At 54.4% G+C, this 19,817-nt stretch overlaps 1 protein-coding gene across 7 annotated transcripts in view; it reads right to left on the reverse strand.

Moving 5' to 3' along the window:
* The window catches only part of ITPK1 (inositol-tetrakisphosphate 1-kinase), a 180,075-nt gene that overhangs the window by 112,304 nt on the left and 47,954 nt on the right, over window positions 1-19,817 (reverse strand). The window contains exon 1 of one of the 7 annotated variants that reach the window (XM_072837836.1): window positions 11,199-11,322. The exons of the other annotated variants lie outside the window; for them this stretch is intronic. Coding sequence (XP_072693937.1) covers window positions 11,199-11,294 — 96 coding nt within the window. The 5' untranslated portion in view covers window positions 11,295-11,322. Of the gene's footprint in view, window positions 1-11,198; window positions 11,323-19,817 lie in introns of those variants that run through there. 7 annotated transcript variants of the gene reach the window in all.

Raw genomic sequence — 19,817 nt, forward strand, 5'->3', positions numbered from 1 at the left:
AACCACAATCTCTTCCTGACTTGTCAGGGCAGGCCTGGCATCCTGCCCAGAGCCCTACATGGAGGGGCCCGCCCTGACCCTTCCCACACCACACCCTCCATCCACCTGAGAGCACCACTCACACCTTTCTACAGCTCTGGTTTCCACTTTGCCCCTGAGACAAAGTCCACTAGTTAGCATCATCCCCCCACTGTGAGTTCTGAACACACGGGGAGACTCTTTTCGTTCCCAGAGCTGGACCAGGAGAGTCTGGCTCGGGTTTGTCAACGGCAAGCCTCTCACCTCTGCCCCATTACCCAGGGAGGCCAGAGCCAGAGGCGGCAAGAAAATCCTGGGTGGGAGGTGCCTAAGAGCAAACAGAGTAGCATAGACGAAATGTCAATAAGGCCGAAGCTGTGGGGCAACGGGTAGTGGCAGCGACCGTGGGCAGGTGGTTCAAACACTGGCCACTAATTCAAAGGGAAGAATGTAAGCGTCCTGTGTGGGCCGAGCAAGTCACCTGTAGGTCAGATACTGTCCAAGTCACCGGTCTGTGACCTGGTTTGCCCTGCTCTGCACAGATGGGGAAGCCGAGGCCCAGGCACAAGGAAGGTAACTATGACAGAGGTCACATGGGTAATTACTGAGCAAGCCCAGAACAGAATTTAGCCCAAAGCCTGGACCAGTGCTAACTAACCACCTTCCCTCACCCGCTGAGCTGTGGTCCTGGCGTGTGACGGAGCAGATGGGAACTCTGAGACTGGGATGACCCACAGGGTCCCGCAGACAAAGGACCTGAGAGCTGGGATTGATTCATATGTGGAGTAACTAAGCCACGCTGACATCCCCCAGCCACATGGGGATCTCGGATCCCGCAGGAGGGAGGGATAGGGGCTCAGGTGACACCAGCACTGCAGGGCAGCAGGAGGGGTATGGTCTGCCTCCAGGCCCCACTGGGGGCAGGTGAGGGGTACCCCAAGCACTGGGTGCTTGTTGAGGAGCAAGAAGACAGAAAATCCAAAGACACTGTGACCTGCTGTGTTTAACTCCAGAGACCCTGGCCAGGGCAGGCCTTGGGGTCCCCACGGCCAGGACCCGTCCTGGAGCCAAGGAGGCAGAAGGAAGGGGCCTTGAGTGGCTTCCACCCTGTCATGTGCCTCCTGGGAACAAAGGCCCTGGGATGGAAGGCCAGCAAGGGACGGGGGGGCGGGCGGGGGGAGGCAGCAAGGAGGCCGTGTGCCTAGCTGAAAGGTATTACAGCCCCTCAAAGTCAATTAGAGACCCCAGCTCACATGCATATCAGACCACTGATTAACAAGGACCTGTCACTAGAATTCAACTACTTTTTCAACCGTTTTTAAACTCTCTAATTCAGACGTTTTACTGCTTCAGAACTAACTTCAGAGTCCAGGCTCTAGCCTGGGAGAAATCTAATCCTACCCTGGGCTTCATGTGCCGGCAGTACCCATTCTGAAACTGCTCTCCTCACCCACTCAAAAACACTCCATGGCTCCCTACTGCCACAAGGCAAGGATCCACACTCACAGCTCGCTGCTCTGGCTGGATAGAGTCCTCTCTGATCCCCTCCCCACCGTCCCGCCTTCAGTGAACATCCATGTGTGGTCTGAGGCCAGCCTGCACCTCCGTCTGGATGGCCTGAGCATCTCGCCCTCACCCCGGGGCAACCATGGGCTCCATGAAAGGCTTTCTTGTGGCCCGTGCTCAGAGACTCAGACATGCTCGGGCTTGCTGCTGACAGGAAGCTGCTCACAGGAAAGCCACAGCTAGGAGGCCGACCAGGGGCTGCTCTCGTTTTCTATTTTGTCGAGGAGGAAACAGAGACTCACAAAAAGAGTGTAACCCAGGGCCCCAGGGTGGTGGGCTGCCCAGGCCCCACGTCATAATACCCATAATGCCCCAACTTCCTCCCCCACGTGTTGTGTCGTGTCTGTCCCGTCCCCCCGCCCCCCCCGCCCCCCCGCTGTGCTCCAGATAAAAGAAAACTCTGAACCGTGTCCCTGTCATAAAAGAGATAAGATCAGCATACAGGAAGTGGGGAAACGGCTGGACTGGACGCTATTTAGTGCTCGAGGCTCCCAGTGCTCTGGGGCTTCAGGGCCTTTGCGGGAGGGGCCAGGCCAAGGGGGAGGGGGGAGGGCCAGGGTAGGGATGGGGAGGGGCGACGTGATAGGGCGGGGGAGGGGCCAGGCCAGGGGGAGGGGAAGGGCCAGGGTGGGGCAGGGGCCACCAGCCCAACTGACTGCAGGGAAAATAGTGCCAACAAACCTAACTCCAAATGAGTGGTCAACTGGAAAGCCAGGGCCAGAAGGGCAAATGGGTATTTTTCCATTTCTCCCAGGACTGAACACACCAACAAGGGATCCTACCCTCTTCCTGCCCCGTGATGCTACCACAGCCTCCCCCTGCCTCCCCTCGGCGTAGAGACTGGTAAACAGGCCCAGCAAATGCCGTCCATTATCCATTATTGGTGGGCTCAATCTCCAAATGAACAGCAGGGCTGCGGCCCCAGGATTCACATCCAGGGTGGGCATGCAACACAGGGCAGGGCTATGAGAGTATCGCATCACTCGGACCTAAGTGACCGGTGAACAAACAGGTGCTGTGGGTTGAACTGTGTCCCCCACTACCCCCACACCTGTGACCATGACCTTATTTGAAATTATGGCCTTTGAAGATGTCATCAAGATTAGATGAGCCCATTAGGGAAGGCCCTGAATACAATACAACTGGTGTTCTTATAAGAGGAGGAGACTGCCTAGGAAGACCCAGACACACTCGGAGAGAGAGCAGTGAGGCCATGTGAAGGTGGGGGCGGAGACTGGAGATGCTATCACAAGTCAAGGAACTGCTGGAGCCCCCAGAAGCCGAAAGAGGCAAGGAAGGACCAGAGGGAGCATGGGCTTGCCGACCCTCGAGTTCCAACAACTCACCTCCAGAATGAAGAATGTTTCTGTTGTTTTCATCAGTTATGGCAGCATCCCTGCTCCCGCCCCAAATTAACATGAGAGGCATGGAACTGGAGCCAGACCAACCAGAGCCAACAAGCACCAGCCAGCCCTGTGACCTTGGCTGGACCCCGGGGCCAGAGGAGAGCCATACGTGCATCCCTGCATCTCATGAGGTTGCCACGCTGGTGCGATGGAGCTGCTGGCAATCATTTCCTCATGACATGGCACACTTGCCCCAATAACCTGCAGGGAGGCTGGGAAATGAAACAAGATTCCTGATGATATATCTGAGTCCTTGATGGTCTGAAACCTGCCACACTTCACTCTGGACTTTGTGAGACATACATGCTAATAAACTCTATTTATTCATATTTCCTTGAGTCTTTCCTTTTGTGATGAAAATCTGTTGCTTTCAACCTGAAAAGCCTTTCTGTTTTATCATACATGGGGTACAATTCTGTTTCTTAACATGTGTCCAAATGAACATGGTTACCCACGTCACCATGGGCGCGCCCACACTTCCAACACCAGTGGTAACAACGCTCAAGCACTGGTGTCCTTGTCTCCAGCACATACCTTTAGCCTGCAAAGTTCTGTTATGTGATGGCCAGACCTTAACCCAAAGGTGCACCTGATTTTTGATGACAAAAAAAATCAATCAGCCAAGCTCAGAATAATCAGGGAAGGTATATCTGATCTTAAGAAATGCTGATTGAGGGCACCCAGGTGGCTCCATCAGTGAAGCATCTGCCTTTGGCTCAGGTTATGATCCCTGGTCCTGGGATGGAGCCCTGCATCGGGCTCCCTGCTCAGCAGAGTCTGCTCCCTCTGCCTCTGCCCCTCCTCCCTGCTTGTGTTCACTCTTTCAAATAAATGAATAAAATCTGAAGGAGGGGAGGGGAGGAAGAAGGAAAGAAGGAAAGAAAAGAAAGAAAAAGAAAGAAGAAAAGAAAGGAAAGGAAAGGAAAGGAAAGGAAAGGAAAGGAAAGGAAAGGAAAGGAAAGGAGAAAAGAAAAGAAAAGAAAAGAAAAGAAAAGAAAAGAAAAGAAAAGAGAAAGAGAAAGAGAAAGAGAAAGACTGACCAAAATGGCTTACATCATAAGGACACAGAGTTTGGAGGGAGATGGGTCTCTGGTGTTTCAACAGCTCGATATCAACAAGAGCCCAGGCTCTTTCCAAGTTTTTATTCTGCCGTGCTCCCTATGGCAGATTTCTGCCCTCGTTCCTATCACCTCATTACCACAAAGCAGCTGCCAGAGCTCCAGGTACCCTATCCCCAGAGGGTATCTGGAAGGCAGGGAGAAGGGGACAAGATCCAAAGAGATGGCTTTCTGAAGAGGAAATACTCTTTCTCCTTCTATCTTACAGGTCAGAACTGCAAGACATGGGTGCCCCTGGCTGCCAGAGATGCTTGGGATGCAAATCTCTGGCAAAGGGAACTGTTTTTTTCATGACAGCCAAGGTCAATCCCCAATGCCACCAGAAGCAGAGCAGGGACTGGTGCAAGATGGAGGGTGAGGTGTGCTGGGAGGACAACTCCCCAGATAGTAAAGATATTAAATACAGGAGTCCCTGTGCCCCTGGAAAGTCCTAAAAAATCACTTCTGTGGCTTTTAATCTGATCTTGGGGTAAAGTCAACAAACATATGAAAATCATTTATCAAGGGCTCCCCAAGTGCCAAGTTCCTTGCTAAGTACCCTTCCTCGGCCTTGAGGACCTCACAGGTGACAGCAAAAGAGTGAGGAGCCCAGACAGGCACAAGGAGCCCGGGCATGGGCAGAGGCAGCCCAAGGAGGGAGGAGACAGAGGGGTCTGGGAAGGACACCTGACCGGGTGTGCCAAGGCGAGTCCCAAAGGGCATGTGTGCAGAGGCACGGGGTGGGGGCGGTCAGGGGGTGGCTGCTGTTTGACCTGGGGAGTGGCAGAGGCGAGGTGGCCAGGCTGGCAGTGACATACTCAGAAGAGCACCGTAAACCCTTCCCGAGGCGTACACTTTCACCTAAAGACAGCAGAAGGCAAGGGTGGGGCTCAGGGACTCTCCAGGGAAGGATACTCTGCGAGGAGGGGCGGGGGGCCGAGAGGCAGGGATGCCAGCCAGCGGGCACTCAGGGTGAGGGGGAGCAGGGGATCTACGACAGGAGACTGATGGACTGTGGATGCTGTGCAGTGATGGCATCTGGGCAGGCTGCCTGGGTGGGAGGCAGGACCTTCCTCATGACCCAGGAAAGCAGGAGGGGAAGCAGGTTTGGAAAGGAAAATGAGTCAAGTTACGGGCCATGGCACCTCCAGACGGAGGTATTTCCCTGGCACGCAAGCCTGCTGGGAAGTGCACCCCATGCGTGGCTTCACTCAACTGCCAAAGGCCGTGTGGGGAACAGCCTTCCCGAGGAGAGCAAGGCCTGGGGTGGCAAGCTGAAGGAGATCTGACTGCCTTAAATAGAAGCACAGTGCTGGGGCTGCTCTGCAGGAGCCCACGCGAGAACCACTGGGCCGTACTCAGGCCCCAGAACGCACATTTCAAAGAAAGCCTAGTGGTTATGCTGGTTCTCCTGCCGCTGTGTGCTGCCAGCTTGTAGAGTCAGAACTGAGCTTGCGTCTGTGGAAGCCTTGCCTTCCAAGAGCCTCCAGGGGGCAGGACACCACCCTCCGATCTGGACCACATCCTGCAGTGGGCCCTGGGGGAAGCTGGTACTTCCACTCCCGCTTGCCATGTGAACCACTAGGTCCCTGTCCTGTATGAGGACGCCCTTCACTCTTGAGCACCATGCATTCCAGATGGTTCTCCAAGAGCGCCGAATAGCAATGTGGGCCCTGCCCACCACAAGACAAAGGAACAAGGGTGGACACCAGGGGCCAGGGGTCGCAGGCCTTGGAAAGCGCCCCATCCGTGCCCCCTCTTCTCTTCACGTATCACCTGTTCCCCTATCATCCACTCAGAAAGGTGGCAAATCCCGGTCCTGGGTGGTGAGAAGTGTGGCAAGCAGAACTCCAGAGAGACGGGGTCAGGTGAGGGCCAGTCAGAGGCACAGGGAGCACCCCACAGGCGGCGGAGCCCGCTATGACCGGCAGTGTCCAGTAGGTGGCGCAGCCTCGAGGCCTCGAGAGGAAGTGTGATGCTGACCAGTCACGCTGACCTGTCAGCAGGAAGGACACCACCAGCAGTATCTGCAGATTACAAGGCTGCACCCTTTGACCACAATGCCCAGAAGGTGCTGAAAGAGACTCGAAGTCTCCCAAAGCCAGACTGTCTTCCCACCCTGGAAGCTCCTTGAGAACTGGGGCAATTCTGTTCTCAACTACATCCCCCTCCTCCTGCAGCACCCCCACCCCCCGTACCCCCCTACCCCCCACCTCCTCCATCCCCCAGTGCCCACCCTACCCCATGCTCAGCACAGGGCCCAGCTGGCTGGACACACGAACAGCTGAAGAAGGCCTGATGAGCAGTCAGGAATCCGTGTAGTCAGGGGCGGCCAGCCTGCACTCCCAAAGGCTCCTGGCCCAGGCCGTCCCAGCAGCCCCATGGCACTCTACATACATGTCACCTCAGGGACCAAGGCCCCAGTTCCAGCGCCTGGGCCCCTGCCTTCTCCTGGCCCTGTCCCTACATATCAGTGGTTTTCAAACACCCCTGAATTCCAACATCTTGCCTGAAATGAAATCTAACATGAAGACCCCTGAATTAGAAACAGATTAAAGTTGCTGCGTTGTGCATAGGGACCAGCAACAACCCCCTGGAAAAGCAGGCCTGCCCCCCTCAAAGAACCCCTGGGTTCCTCAGAGAGCCCAGTTTGGAAACTGCTGTGCTATCCCCTTGTCAACCCTAATCCAATGAGTGTGGAAACTCTGTGCCTCACAACTCATTGGATTGAGAAATGGGAAATGGCAGACGCAGCAGGAGCTTCCTCATCCGAAAGCTGAGTACCTCCCCAATTCCTGCCATGTCAGAGATATGGGGTGCTCATCCCCACACCTTTTGGGAGGAATGTCAACAAGTATCACCCATTTCAAGAACAACTCTGTTATAAGAAATTCAAGCGTGTCCCGCTCCTGCGAGCATCAGCATCTTCACTTTTTATAGCGAGAGACTGTCTGGGAGGAGCCCTCACCTCCATCCGGGGGGTTCACCTGGAGCCAAGCAGAGTCTGAGAGAGCAGAAGGCACCCTGGGCTCAAATCCCAGCCCTGCCCTGCCAATCAGCAGCTCAGTGACCCTACAGTTTCCACATCTGAAAGGCAGGATAATTAGTTGTCCCTACGGCTCATGGGACCATCTTGGGTTTAGATGAGGGATTTTTTTCAAGTGCTTTATAAAGTGCTCCCAAATGTTAGCTGTATCTATGTGGTTCTATCATCATGCTGCTACAAACTCAAGCAGAAAAGACTAATTTCTACTAAGTCACCTATACTACTTGATCCTGGGCTCTGTACGGGCTGCATGTCCTGATGTGGACTTGGCTGGCCCCCCAACCAGGGAGCCTGGTCTTTACTCTAGGCCCGTGTGTCCTAGTGGGAACCTTAAAGGAACCCCACAGATTCGGTGGGCTGGAAGTCCACCTGGCCTCCCTGGCTTGGCCTGCCGGTACCACCACCTCCCCCCCAAACCCAGGATCCCCAAGGGGCCGGTGGCTGAGGCACACAGGCTTGGGCCGGGAGGAACTGGACCCTACCTTCCATCTCAGATGAAGTCCCCACCTCGACAGCAGGCGGCGCACCTAAGAAAAGCACCCAGACAGCATCCCTCAGATGCCCCCAAGGGCTCAGAAAGAGCTTCTGTGGCTTGCCAAGTGAGGCACATCTGGCCCCACGACATCTTTCACCACTACTGCTAAAAGCTGGTGGTTCGATGCTGAGGGTCCCAGACCAGCAGAAACTTGTCAGAAATACACATTTTCAGTCCCCTTAGCCTTACTCCTTACTGGCTCAGACACTCGAGTGAGGCCACTGGACAGCTGAAGACACCCTCCCAAGGGTTCTGGGCTCACTCAAGGCTTGTACCCATGAGCCACACCCAGCTGTGTATCAGAGGCACCCGGGAGCTTTCATGTATGCCAACGCTCAAGAGCCCCCAATCCCCCAATATCTCAATTTGATTAATGCTGCCCCAACAGTGATGTGAAGTGTTAAAAAAAAAAACAACGAACACAGAGGATTTTTAGGGAAGTGAAGCTAGACAAGACCACTAGGATGTGATACTCTAAGGGATACACATCATTACAGATTTGTAAAGACCCACAGGAATGGACAACACCAAGAGCGAACCCCCATGTAAACCATGGACTCTGGGTGACTATGATATGTCAGCTTCATCCCTCGTGTAGGGGTGCTGGTTGCCGGGAAGGCTGTGAGGTAGGAGGGTGAGTAATACACAGCCCCTAAAACTCCCAGGTGCCTGTGATCCCACAGTCATGGAACCTGGGCTGATGATCAGATTGAGCCTGACGCAGGGCTCAACCCCAGGACCCTGGGATCATGACCTGAGCCGAAGGCAGACGCCCAATCAGGTAAGCCACCCAGACGCCCCCAACTCTGCTTTTAAGAGCTTCCTTCCCAGCATCTGCCTTAACCCTTCTGCCTGGCGGAGTCTGTGCATCAAAGGCTGGCCTGAGGGTCACTTCACCACCTCCAGGTCAACGAGAGTCCCCACTTTCTAGCAGGTGAACCTGAGCATGTCACCCGCACGTCCCTGCCTTGACCCATTTTTCCATCTGTTAACAGAGTGTATTAAGATGTGGGAATGGGAACACAGAGCCGGACACAGAGTAAACACACAATAAACACAGCCTATTACAAACTGGCCAGTGCGACCCAGAGCCCACATCTGCCCCACAGAAAAGAGCATCCAGACGATATTCTCCTCTCCTGCCCATACCTCCTCTCTGGCTCGGCAGCCAGGCTAGAGAACAGAACACAAGAGGGAATCCTCTCCCTGCACGTCCATCTACACTATCACAGACAGGCTGGACGCACTAGGACAGAACACCCCTCATTCCTCAAATGCTCACAGAGCGCCTGCTCCAGGCTAGAGGCAGGGAGTGTACAACGTCCATTCCTCGGAGCACAGGGAGACTGCAGGCCCATGAAGAGCCAGGGGGGTGATCCCTGGGTGGCGCAGCGGTTTGGCGCCTGCCTTTGGCCCAGGGCACGATCCTGGAGACCCGGGATCGAATCCCACATCAGGCTCCCGGTGCATGGAGCCTGCTTTTCCCTCTGCCTGTGTCTCTGCCTCTCTCTCTCTCTCTCTCTCTGTGACTATCATAAATAAATAAAAATTAAAAAAAAAAAAAAAAAAAAAAAAAAAAGAAGAGCCAGGGGGAGTCACCGAGGCTCCAGGCTCCCCGCCAGGGCACGCCCTCCTTGGAGCCCATATCCTCAGTGGCAAGGGGAGCATCTTCCCCACAGGGGCCTCAGGAGGAGGGACACTCAGTCCCAATGGGACCTGCTGCTGGAGACCAGGTGTTCTACAGGGAACCCGAGGGTACACATTACAGAAAACTGCATACCCAGGGCGCCTCCGGGGCTCAGCTGGTGAAGCATCTGCCCTCAGTTCAGGTCATGGCCCCAGGGTCCTGGGACTGAGCCCCATGTCGTTGGGCTCCTTGCTCAGCGGGGAGCCTGCTTCTCCCTCTCCCTCTGCTTCTACACACGTGCGCGCGCTCTCTCTCAAATAAATAAATAAAATCTTTATTTAAAAAGCTGCAAAAAAAAAAAAAAAAAGTAAAATAAAATAAACAATAAAAAGCTGCACATTTTTGGCCTCCTGTGACCTTTTCTGCCTTTTATGTTTTTTAATGACCAACATATGACAGATGAAAAAGTGTGTATCACGAGTGAGCAGCTTGAAGATTCAAACTCATGATGAGGGCTAAGAAGAGAACCAAGCCTGCAGGACCAGCATGATGTCACATCTCCCACCCTGTCCCTGTCCCCAAAGGTAACCACAAGCCCGCCTTCTTTCCCGAAGAGCAGTCCTACGTGTGCAGTACTTCACCTAAATGGAACCCTGCAAAAAGCACTCCTCCGGGTCAGCTTCTCCAGCCACACACTACGTCTGTGGGCTCATCTGTGTTCGCTGTGTGGCGGCCGCTGGCTTGCTCTCACTGCTGCACAGAATCACAACACGCACATGCAACCCAGCGTCTGTGTCCGTCCAACAGCTGAGGGGCACTTCCACTGTGAGGCTATGATGTCTATTGCTGCGCAAACTCTGGGCTCGGTGGATGGCAGCACCACTTGGGGATCTAGATCCAGGGTGTAACGATGGAGTCAAAGCAGCACGTGCTCCGCTTTAACAAGAGGATGTCCTGAACCCCTACCAACCCCTGGCCCGTCACCCTGTCCACCGCTGCCCTGTCCACTGCTGCTCATCTGCCTGTTTCCACCCTTTAGGTGGGGTGCCTTGAGGGCAGGGATTGTGTTTGTTTTATGCGCTGGGAGCCCTCCAAGCCCCAATTCTGTCTGGCCCAGGGCAGACGCTTGAAAAACACCTGAAGTTCAGCTGAGCTTCTGCACTCTGTCCAGCACACAGGGCTCAGGGACCTCTCAGCAGTCCCTTTGGCCCCTCCCTCCCAGGGGTGCCTTCTCAAAGCCCAGGCCTACTCCCCGCCCCCACCCACACCTAGTCCCCAGCCCCAGCTGCCAATGAAGCCTTGACCAGAGACTGGGGCTCCCACCCCGCCCCACAATTCCTGCTATTTCTGCTACACAGTGTCCCTTCCCCAGGACAGAACATAAAGGCTCCTGGGAAAAGTCCAGGCTCAAGTCTTGGCTGGGGGAGAGCCGGCTGACTAGGGCGGCATTCCTGAGCGCCGGCAGCAGGCCAAGTCCCCAGAAGAGAGGCAGGGCAGTCAGAGCACCAGCCAGCTCATGGTCCGAGGGGACAGCCAGGGTGCAGGGCAGGTGAGGCCTCTGGGCCGCAGGGCAGCTCCAGGGCAAGCAGAGATGCCACAGAAAGACGTCTCAGGGGCCGTTGCCTCCAAGACACCTATAACTCCCCAGGGAAAGAAGGCAGGAGCGGGCAGCGCAAGCAGAGACTGACCCGTATGGAGCAGAGGGACAGGCTGGATATGGAGAGGCCCAGGGGAGATGCCCACTCCCAGCAGGACACAGGGAATGAGGGAGAGGAGTCAGAGAGATTACTGGACAGGATGGGGTGCAGATGGCCTCTGCCCTAAGGCTGACAGAGCCCCCGAGGGGTGTCCCAGAGGGGTTACCTGATGGCAATAGGCTGCACATAGGCTAGAAGGCACCTACCATCTTCCTCAACTGCAGGCTCTGACCCAGCAGATCAGGGGGACGGGGGGGCGGGGGGCGGGGGATGGGATAGAAACAGAGACCAAGACCGTGCATGCCCCTCCCTCACCCCTAGGGATGAGGGATGAAGGAGAGGTGGGATGGAATCTAGAATCTTGAACACACTGCCCGGCCCAAGGTAGGCCCTCAGCGGCAGCCGCAGCTCTCCTTCACACCACCCATTCCGGAACCTTCCATGCTGCTTCAGAACAGGGCCTCTTCTCTAGAGCCTCAGACCCCAGCATCACCATGGCAACAACCACAAACACAGGAGCCCAGGCCTCAGTGCCATAAACAACCCTGACAGATTCAATAAATATAGATGTACTATAGCAATTTGTGGGGAATTTATGAGAAATTAAAATTTCAGCTTGGACAATAAACAACCCATTTCAGAATTTGCCCCACTTAAAGTTAAATAAACCACATGCAAGCATTTTTCAAGCATGATGTTTCAAGGTTAAAAACTGGGCCTTGCCAGAAACACTTCCTGAGCCACGAAAGCCAGGGTGCTGCTGCGGAAAGCACATCCACACATTCACTGACCTCAGAAGGTACTTTACAGTTTACAAAGCATCTGCATTCACCCACCTACTGCCCTGTGAGACAGAGGGGTGGGGGGGGGGTGGCAAGTAGGAGTAACACCATTATGATGATGAGCCTTGAAGCCAACCAAGAGCCTGAGGCAGTGACTTGCTCAAGGTCACAAGGTCACACAGAGAGACAGGACACAAAGTCAGGCCAGCCCAACTCCAAAAACACTGTGCACATACACACAGCCATGTGCATTTGCTACAACACACAAATTGCACCCAGTGAGGTCTGACGTGGGGAGCTGGCTCAATTCTCTAGAAATCTGCCCTATTTAAACAGCATCAGAGGGGGTTGCTTCAGACAGATCAACAAATTCTCGCAGGCACACATGACTCAGGGGGCAGGTGTGCTCAGATCCCTGAGCAACTCCACCAGGCTGTCTTCAAGAGGAAAGACTAAGAAACAAGCAGACAGAGATGGACAGAATATACCCCTGCTTTCTGTAAAGTCAGAGAATCACAGGAGGGTGAGATGGGATGCCAGAGATCCCATCTGGGGCATCCCCCCTGTTTCACAGAGAAGGACCAGGAAATTGGCCCAGCTGCATGACAGGCAATGAGCCCAGGGTTCCTGCTGCCCAGCCCGGGGGGCCCAGAGCCGGCCACTGTGACTCAATGCCTTCTCCTGCCACAAGTGCCACATATCTTGGAGGCACCTGCAGGTACCCTCTTGCTGGCTCCATGACCTGAGCTCTGGTTCAGCAATACACAAATCGCCTCAAGAGGCCACAAACAGGTGGGGGACACTTGGCAGCTCTGGGCACGCTGCACCAACAGGAGCCCTCCCCAGCCTCCAGGTCAGGACAGAGGCCCACCCTGCTCCTACTCCTCTGATGCATCCCTAGGGTGGTCGGCCTCCCAGGGCCACAGGCACCAAGGTCACTGGAGATTGGGTTATCTTGGTGTTCCCAGGGGACAGGAGAGGGCCTGCTGCCAGGGGCCTGAGTCAACCCCCAGTGATGGAAAGCATGGATGGACCCGCCCCTAGTCCCAGCCCTCTCAATCACAACTACCTGGACAATAGAAAATGGGCCTGTCACAGGACAGCCACAGAGGCATCTGGGAGGGCCAGACAGGAGCATCAGAGCCAGGGGTTACACTAGAGCCCAGGATGGATGGAGAACCCTGAGTCCCCCTCCCAATAGCCCAGGGATGGCACCTCTGGGCCATGGGACCTGATGGTGTTCTGCCCTGAGGTCCACCAAATCACATGGGGGGGAGAGGGGGGCACTGGCTGTCCTCACGCTTCACCCTGCTCATGCCTAGAGGTTGACCTCTGAGGTCAGCCAAGATCCTGGACTCCCAGCTACATCAGGCCCAGTGGGAGGTACCAGTAGGAGATCAGAGGCCAGGAAGAAGGTGAAGCTGTGGTATTTATCCCTCCACTCTGCTTGGGCAGGGGCTCCAGCTCAGCATGATTCTAGCCTCCCTGGGACAGGCCCTTGCCCCACAGCCCCAGGAGCACATATGGCTCCCCACAGCTAGCCTCCTGGAGCCTCTCCAGCTCCGCACCCCACCCCCCCCGGCCCGGTCCCTTCATCCTGCCCACACTTCTACAAGGAGTCCCCACATTAAAGTCACTTCACTAGGGCCACATCTAGATCAAACATCATAGGATCAGAGCTGCGGGAATACACCTGAGTCAGAGAGAGGCATGTAGAGCCTGGCACAGAGCGGGCAGGGTGTGAACCTTCTCACCATCAGTGAGGGTGGCTGAAGGCTGGAACTGGTGAGCACTGGCATGGGGGGCAGTGGAGAGAGCTCAGGAATGGGGGTGACCATGCTCTGCTGCAAAAGCTCTTGCAAGACACTGAGGGCTGGGCCTGTGGCAGCCTTGGAAATTCAGTAAGGGCACGGCAGGTTTTTTTGGGAAACCAGGGAGGCTGGGTTAGCACCAGGGCAGGGGTGAGGGGTGGGTGGCTGGAGGAGACAGAGCCCAGGCCATGGAGATCAAGCCCACCTGGTATCAAAGACCACACCAGTTAGCACCTGCTAGCTCTGGGACCTCAGATGCATCCTTAAGCAAGTGACACAGCTGAGCCTCAGTTTCCTCCCCTGGATAATAAAGAGATCCCACCTCACAGAGCGAGTCTGAGAACTCACCAAAGTAAAATCATCCGAGAAACACAGGGGAACCAGGCTCAGCAATGACAAGGAATGAGTTCGAAGTCTTGTGGTCATAATTCCCTGGGACAGTGACCCCTATCCATACGGAAAATTCTCCTCCTAAGTCTGGGCTGGGCCCACTCCACCAGGAAAGCACTAGAGGGATTAACTCGGGGCTGCACCCTACTCCCCCATCCCAAAGGGAAGCAGACATGCAAGTGGTGTTTGATATTCTTTTCAAAAGCTCTCTTTCCAGTCCTCACCCTGAACACAACCTGGTCATGGGTCACTGAACATGGATTTTGTGCCAAGCTTTGTAGTAAGTGCTTTGACACGCACACTATCTCTATTTGTCTTCCCGACCTTAGGGGTAGGTGATGGACAACCCTCTTCCAGGCGAGGAGGCGTAGGCCGAGGGCTAAATACCTAGCCCATGACCACCAATAACCGTGTGGGAAAAGCTGGTCCTTTGGCCACTGTGCGATGCCTGCTGCCTCTGAAGGAGGTAGAAGTAGGGAGACAGTGGCTGCTCCCCTGCTCTTAGTGACCTGATACAGTCAGAATTTCCTCTGGGCTAGCAAGTTGCATGTATGTGCAATGAAGAGGAAAACACATGGGAGCAGGAGGGGTCCCAGAGGAGGGTGCAGCACCACCATGCAGACAGCACAGCCTTGGGGAGCAGCCTGCAGCCCAGCTGAGCTAGGAGGACGCGGGATGGGGACCACCCAGGGGCCAGCCACCTCCCACCAGCACACACTCTCCATCCCTTTCCCTGGGTAAAGAAACACACAGGGCATATATGCCCATGGGCAGGGCTGCGGCCAGGCCCCAGTCCCCAGCCGCCAGCCTCAATGGGCAGAGAGAAGTGTCTGAGGCATGAATGAGAAGGAAAGGGGGAGGGGCGCCTGGCACAGTCAGTTAAGTGGCCAACTCTTGGTATCAGCTTAGGTCCTGATCTCAGGGTCATGAGATCAAGCCCCAGGTCAGGTTCCATGCTCAACATGGATGGAGTCTGCTTAAAAGACGCTCTCTTGGGGTCCCTGGGTGGCTCAGTGGTTGAGCATCTGCTTCCAGCTCAGGTTGTGATCCCAGGGTCCTGGGATCAAGTCCTACATCGGGCTCCCTACACGGAGCCTGCTTCTCCCTCTGCCTCTGTCTCTGCCTCTCTCTGTGTGTCTCTCATGAATAAAGAAAATATTTTAAAAATGACTGACTCTCCCCCTCTCCTTTGGGTCCTCTTCCTCTCTCAAATAAATAAATAAATAAATAAATCTGGAGGGGGGGGGGAGGGAGGGTACACAGGAGAGAAACAGATGCCACCTAAGTACCTTGGGTACATTCAAAAATCCAGAAAAACAAACTCCAAAACACTGGTGCCTTTCCACAATTCTTTATAACGTTTGGGGGTCCCCCCACCACGAAGTACATAATACTTTTACAAACTGCAAAGACAATAAATATGATTACTTATATAGCCCAAGAAATAATCACAGACTTGCCCAAATGATATCAGAACCAGATGGCCCTGACAACAGTGGAACAGTGATAAGTCAGAACCCCCACCAACATCCACCAAGGGAACTCAATAACTCTCCTTACAGAGAGAATATTATGTGGCCACTAAGAAAACAAGCCCAAGTAGAACATTCTACAAAAGGGAAAACACTAACAATATGCTAAGTGTGTTTGTGGAGAGCAGATTACAAAAGGACAACAATTTTGTTTCAAATGTATAAATACATCTTCCATTTCTACACAAGGAGAAAAAAAATCAAAGGATGTTGACAAAGTGTGGCTGACGGTTCTCTCTGGACTCCCAGCCACCCCGGAGGTACTTCCGCCCCTTCTGGAGGGTCAGAGAATCACACGGGACAGAGGGGCACAGAGGTGAGCTCGGGTGGCCAGGAGCTCCATGCTGGCTCTGGTCAAGGCTGAGGCCCGGCCTCATCACACCTGGGACTGTGTGCCCTTTCCCTCAGCTACGCTGGCCAGGCACAGGCCCTTGTCCCCCTCAGACAGATGACAGCACCAAAGCCTCACACTGCAAAATAAGGAGGCTGAGGCCCAAGCTGGCTTGAGGGCACCCAGGTCTCACAAAAAGGCCAGCCCAGAATATCCAATCAGTCACCACCCCAGCGGGCCCAGGGCTCAGGTACAAAGTTCCATCAGGTATGCCCCTACCCCTCTCACTCCCATGCCAAGCTCCCATCCCCACAGGCCACACTCCTAGACCATTAGCTCAGTCCCAAAGGCATCCTTTCCCATCCAGGCTTTTGATGATCTTGTCAAAACACTGTAAATAACTTATTTCCACTTGGCAGGGCTTGCCACAAAAATATCGTCCAGGCAGAGAGAAGCCAGAGAACTAGGGCTGCGTCCATGCCAGGAAACCCACAGTCCTCCTGCCCAGGGATCTCTGGGCCCTCACTCACCAAGGATGGGACAGACTCAGTGTGAAGGCCAAATCTCTGCCCAGTTAGGGGGATGGGCTTCCTAGGGCCCCTCGAGTTGTCTCAGGGACAAGAGAACCAGTGAGCTGCTGGGCGGTCCTTACGTCCCCCACAACCCCACACACCACCCTAAGCCCCTCTGCTGGCCTCAAGCTACTCAGGGACCCTGCCCCCTCTGCTGGCCTCAAGCTACTTAGGGACCCCTGAAGGAGGGCCTTCTGACTGCACCCCGACCCATCTCCTTCATTGATCTTGTCACCATCTGGTAGAAGAGCCTCAGAAGTGTTGCCACTGCCCCAGAGCTGCACAGCTACAAAGGGGCAGAGCTGAAACCAGGGCGGCCACCAGTGGACTCTGTCCAGGCAGGCAGCCTCCTGAACACAAAGGGTACCAGCTTTGCCACGGCCCACCAGGGTCCCATCCCGCTTTGCTGCTCCCTTCCGCGGTGCAGCGAGGCAGACACTCCATGTGTCTGAACCCCAGGGCTCTCACCCGGCAAGCAGGGCGCTAACGGTGGCACCAGCCAGCAAGGCACAAACGGGAGTCACAGCTATGGTCTGCGCTGGTTCACAGAAGCCAGCACCATAAGATTACCACGCAGACATCTCAGAGCTCTGAAGCACCCTTCCTAGGTGCTGGGGATCCCCACCTGCTCCCCCAGGACACCTGATCAAAGCCCCCCCCAACCGCTGAGTGCCTCCCAAGTGCCTTCTGCAAAGTGATGACTGCACTCTGCTGCATCGCCAAGTCCCAGGACACAGCACAGCCGCGATCTCCTTATAGGGTGTGCTCTACGGCCGTCACACAAAGTTCAGAAACAGAAATACCGGTGGTTCTGTTGCAAAACAAGCCTGTGTAGACGGGGAACAGGGGCCCAGAGCAACCAGGTTCCTGAAAGGGCGACCCCACCCGCCCCTGTTACAAGACATTAGAAACCTCAGGGGAAAGATGGGGCCAAGGTGATGCCCAGGGGAGTTCTCGAGGGGGGAGGGAGGTTAAGGGGCAGAGGGAAAGAGCGAGCCAAGTAACAGCCCTGGGTTCACAGAATTGGGGACAAACCCGTGAAATCTCTGCTGTGCAAAGTACTCCCGAGACCTCCCCAGGCCCAGCACAGGGGCAGGGGCCTTACGCGGCAAGGATAGAGGGCTGGCCCTCGCAGAGCTGGTGTCTTCACCCTACCGTGGCCAGACTCGGAAATGCAAGAAGAAGAAGGAAGTAAATTAGCCTGTGCCCTCGAACGCCCCCCAGCCCAGGCAGACACTCTTCCAATCCCGGGGGCACCACCCACCAGGCTGCCCCCGGCCCAGCATGGGGGACAGGGCCTCAGGCCACCAAAGCCAGGAGGGGACTCCCCAGCCGGGACCCCACCGGCCCACAGCAGGAACATTGTCCCTATAGGCCCCTCTTGAAGCAACCAGGTGGACCTGACCTGCACAATCACATTTCTGGCTTCTTTCCTCATGATAACAACTCGAACAAGAAAGGTTCTTTTATTTTGGTTCATCTGCCTCTCCGATTGCTCCGCGACACACTCGTTTAGACTCCCACTGATGTCCACGGCGCTAAGGACAACGCTGACAACAGCGGCACCAGTGACTAATATGGAGCAGCTCCTGAGAACGTGCTGTGCACCAGGCCCTGGGCCGCTCCTCAGCTGCATCATGTCCACATCACAACTCTGAGGCTGGCCCCACTGTGACAGCCGTTTTGTAAATGAGGGACCTGTGGCTCACTGGGGGGTAAGTCTCAGGCCAAGTGTGCCAGACATGGCTGGCTACAGCCCAACTCCCACTCTCCTCCTTAGTAACAGGACCCCAAGTTCACAGGAGGTGGCAGTCTGCTCAGTAGAAACACTGCACTTCCTCCTGCTAGCCGCCAGGTGTTGGAACACTCGACTCTGACCAAGGCCAGCAAGGCAGCGGTATAACATGGGACTTCTAAGGAGGTCACCCAGTGAGAACACTTAGGCATGAGGCGGGGGTGCCCTACTCCAGGACTGCTTTCCTATGACCTGGGATGTAGCCACAATGGCTGGAACCCCTGCAGCCACCTTCTGCAAGAAGGTGAGCTTGAGCCTAGAAGACAATGTAAAACAGACAAAGAAAAAAAGAATTCTTTACCTATGGAGCCTCCACACCAGGCCTAGGTTAGAGCATCCAGCTTCTTTGGCACAGAGAGAAATAAAGATTTTATTTAGGCCACTGTTATTTCCAATCTGCTACTGGTTATTTCCAATCCTGATGGTTTCATGAGGAAACTACAGGTGGAAGTGTTTGGGAGGATGGGAGCTAGCTAAGCAGACATTCCCCCCCACAAAATACATGAGAGACTCATGGAGAATGTGCCCAGGCCACCTTCTCCTTGTCTTATAATTCTCTGTTTTCATCCACATCAAGACGATGAGTTCCTATTTGTGACACTGACAAGGTTCTTCAACAGTTTAGGAAGGAGGGTTCAATCCTCTCCATGGCTCTTACTCCCCCCCGCCCCCTCCTGAGGACTTACTTCAGAGATGCTCTCCTCTGTAGCAGAAAACCCCATTTTCCTGCATGCACTAGCCACTAGGAAGCTCAGAACTACCCTGGCCTCATAGCCCAGGCCCAACTGTATTATATTCCCTTCTGCTCCTCATCTTGATTTTACTTCTTCTATGGTACTAACTTTTCCTTTGGGGAAAGAGAGAGAGTATAAAGCATACATAAGAGGGAAGAACCTGGGATCCCTTGGTGGCGCAGCGGTTTGGCGCCTGCCTTTGGCCTAGGGCGCGATCCTGGAGACCCGGGATCGAATCCCACGTCAGGCTCCCGGTGCATGGAGCCTGCTTCTCCCTCTGCCTGTGTCTCTGCCTCTCTCTCTCTCTCTCTCTCTCTCTGTGAGACTATCATAAATAAATAAAAATTTATTTAAAAAAAAAAAAAAAAGAGGGAAGAACCTCCTAGACTATAAAATTAACAAAAGCAACTCCTTCTTCTCAGAGAGTAGTTAAAATGGCAAATTATCTCCTAAGTTAGGACTTCGTAAGAACAAGGAAAATACTCCAGCTCCTGTATACATTCTGACTTTTCAAAATGGTGCTACCTGAGGGGCACCTGGCTGGCACAGTTGGAAGAGCATGCAATTCTTGGTCTTGGGGTCATGAATTCGAGCCCCATGTTGGGGGTAGAGATTACTTAAATAAATAAAGAAAGAAAGAAACGAAATGGTACTACATGACATATCTCCCTGCTGCTGAAAATGAAGGCCAAGATCTCTCAGCCAGCCTCTGCCTTTATGCATCATCAAGCACTGAATCAGAAACTTCCACAATATACAAGTATGTTCTTACTGTATTTCCTTACTTCAAAGGCACCATCAGTCAGAACCATCACATTAAACATTCATTAAAAGGGCTCTAAGTAGGCACCAGAGAACCAAAAGAGAAAGAGGTGTAT

This window comes from Canis lupus, chromosome 9 (genome assembly GCF_048164855.1).
Source record: "Canis lupus baileyi chromosome 9, mCanLup2.hap1, whole genome shotgun sequence".
Lineage (NCBI taxonomy): Eukaryota > Metazoa > Chordata > Mammalia > Carnivora > Canidae > Canis > Canis lupus.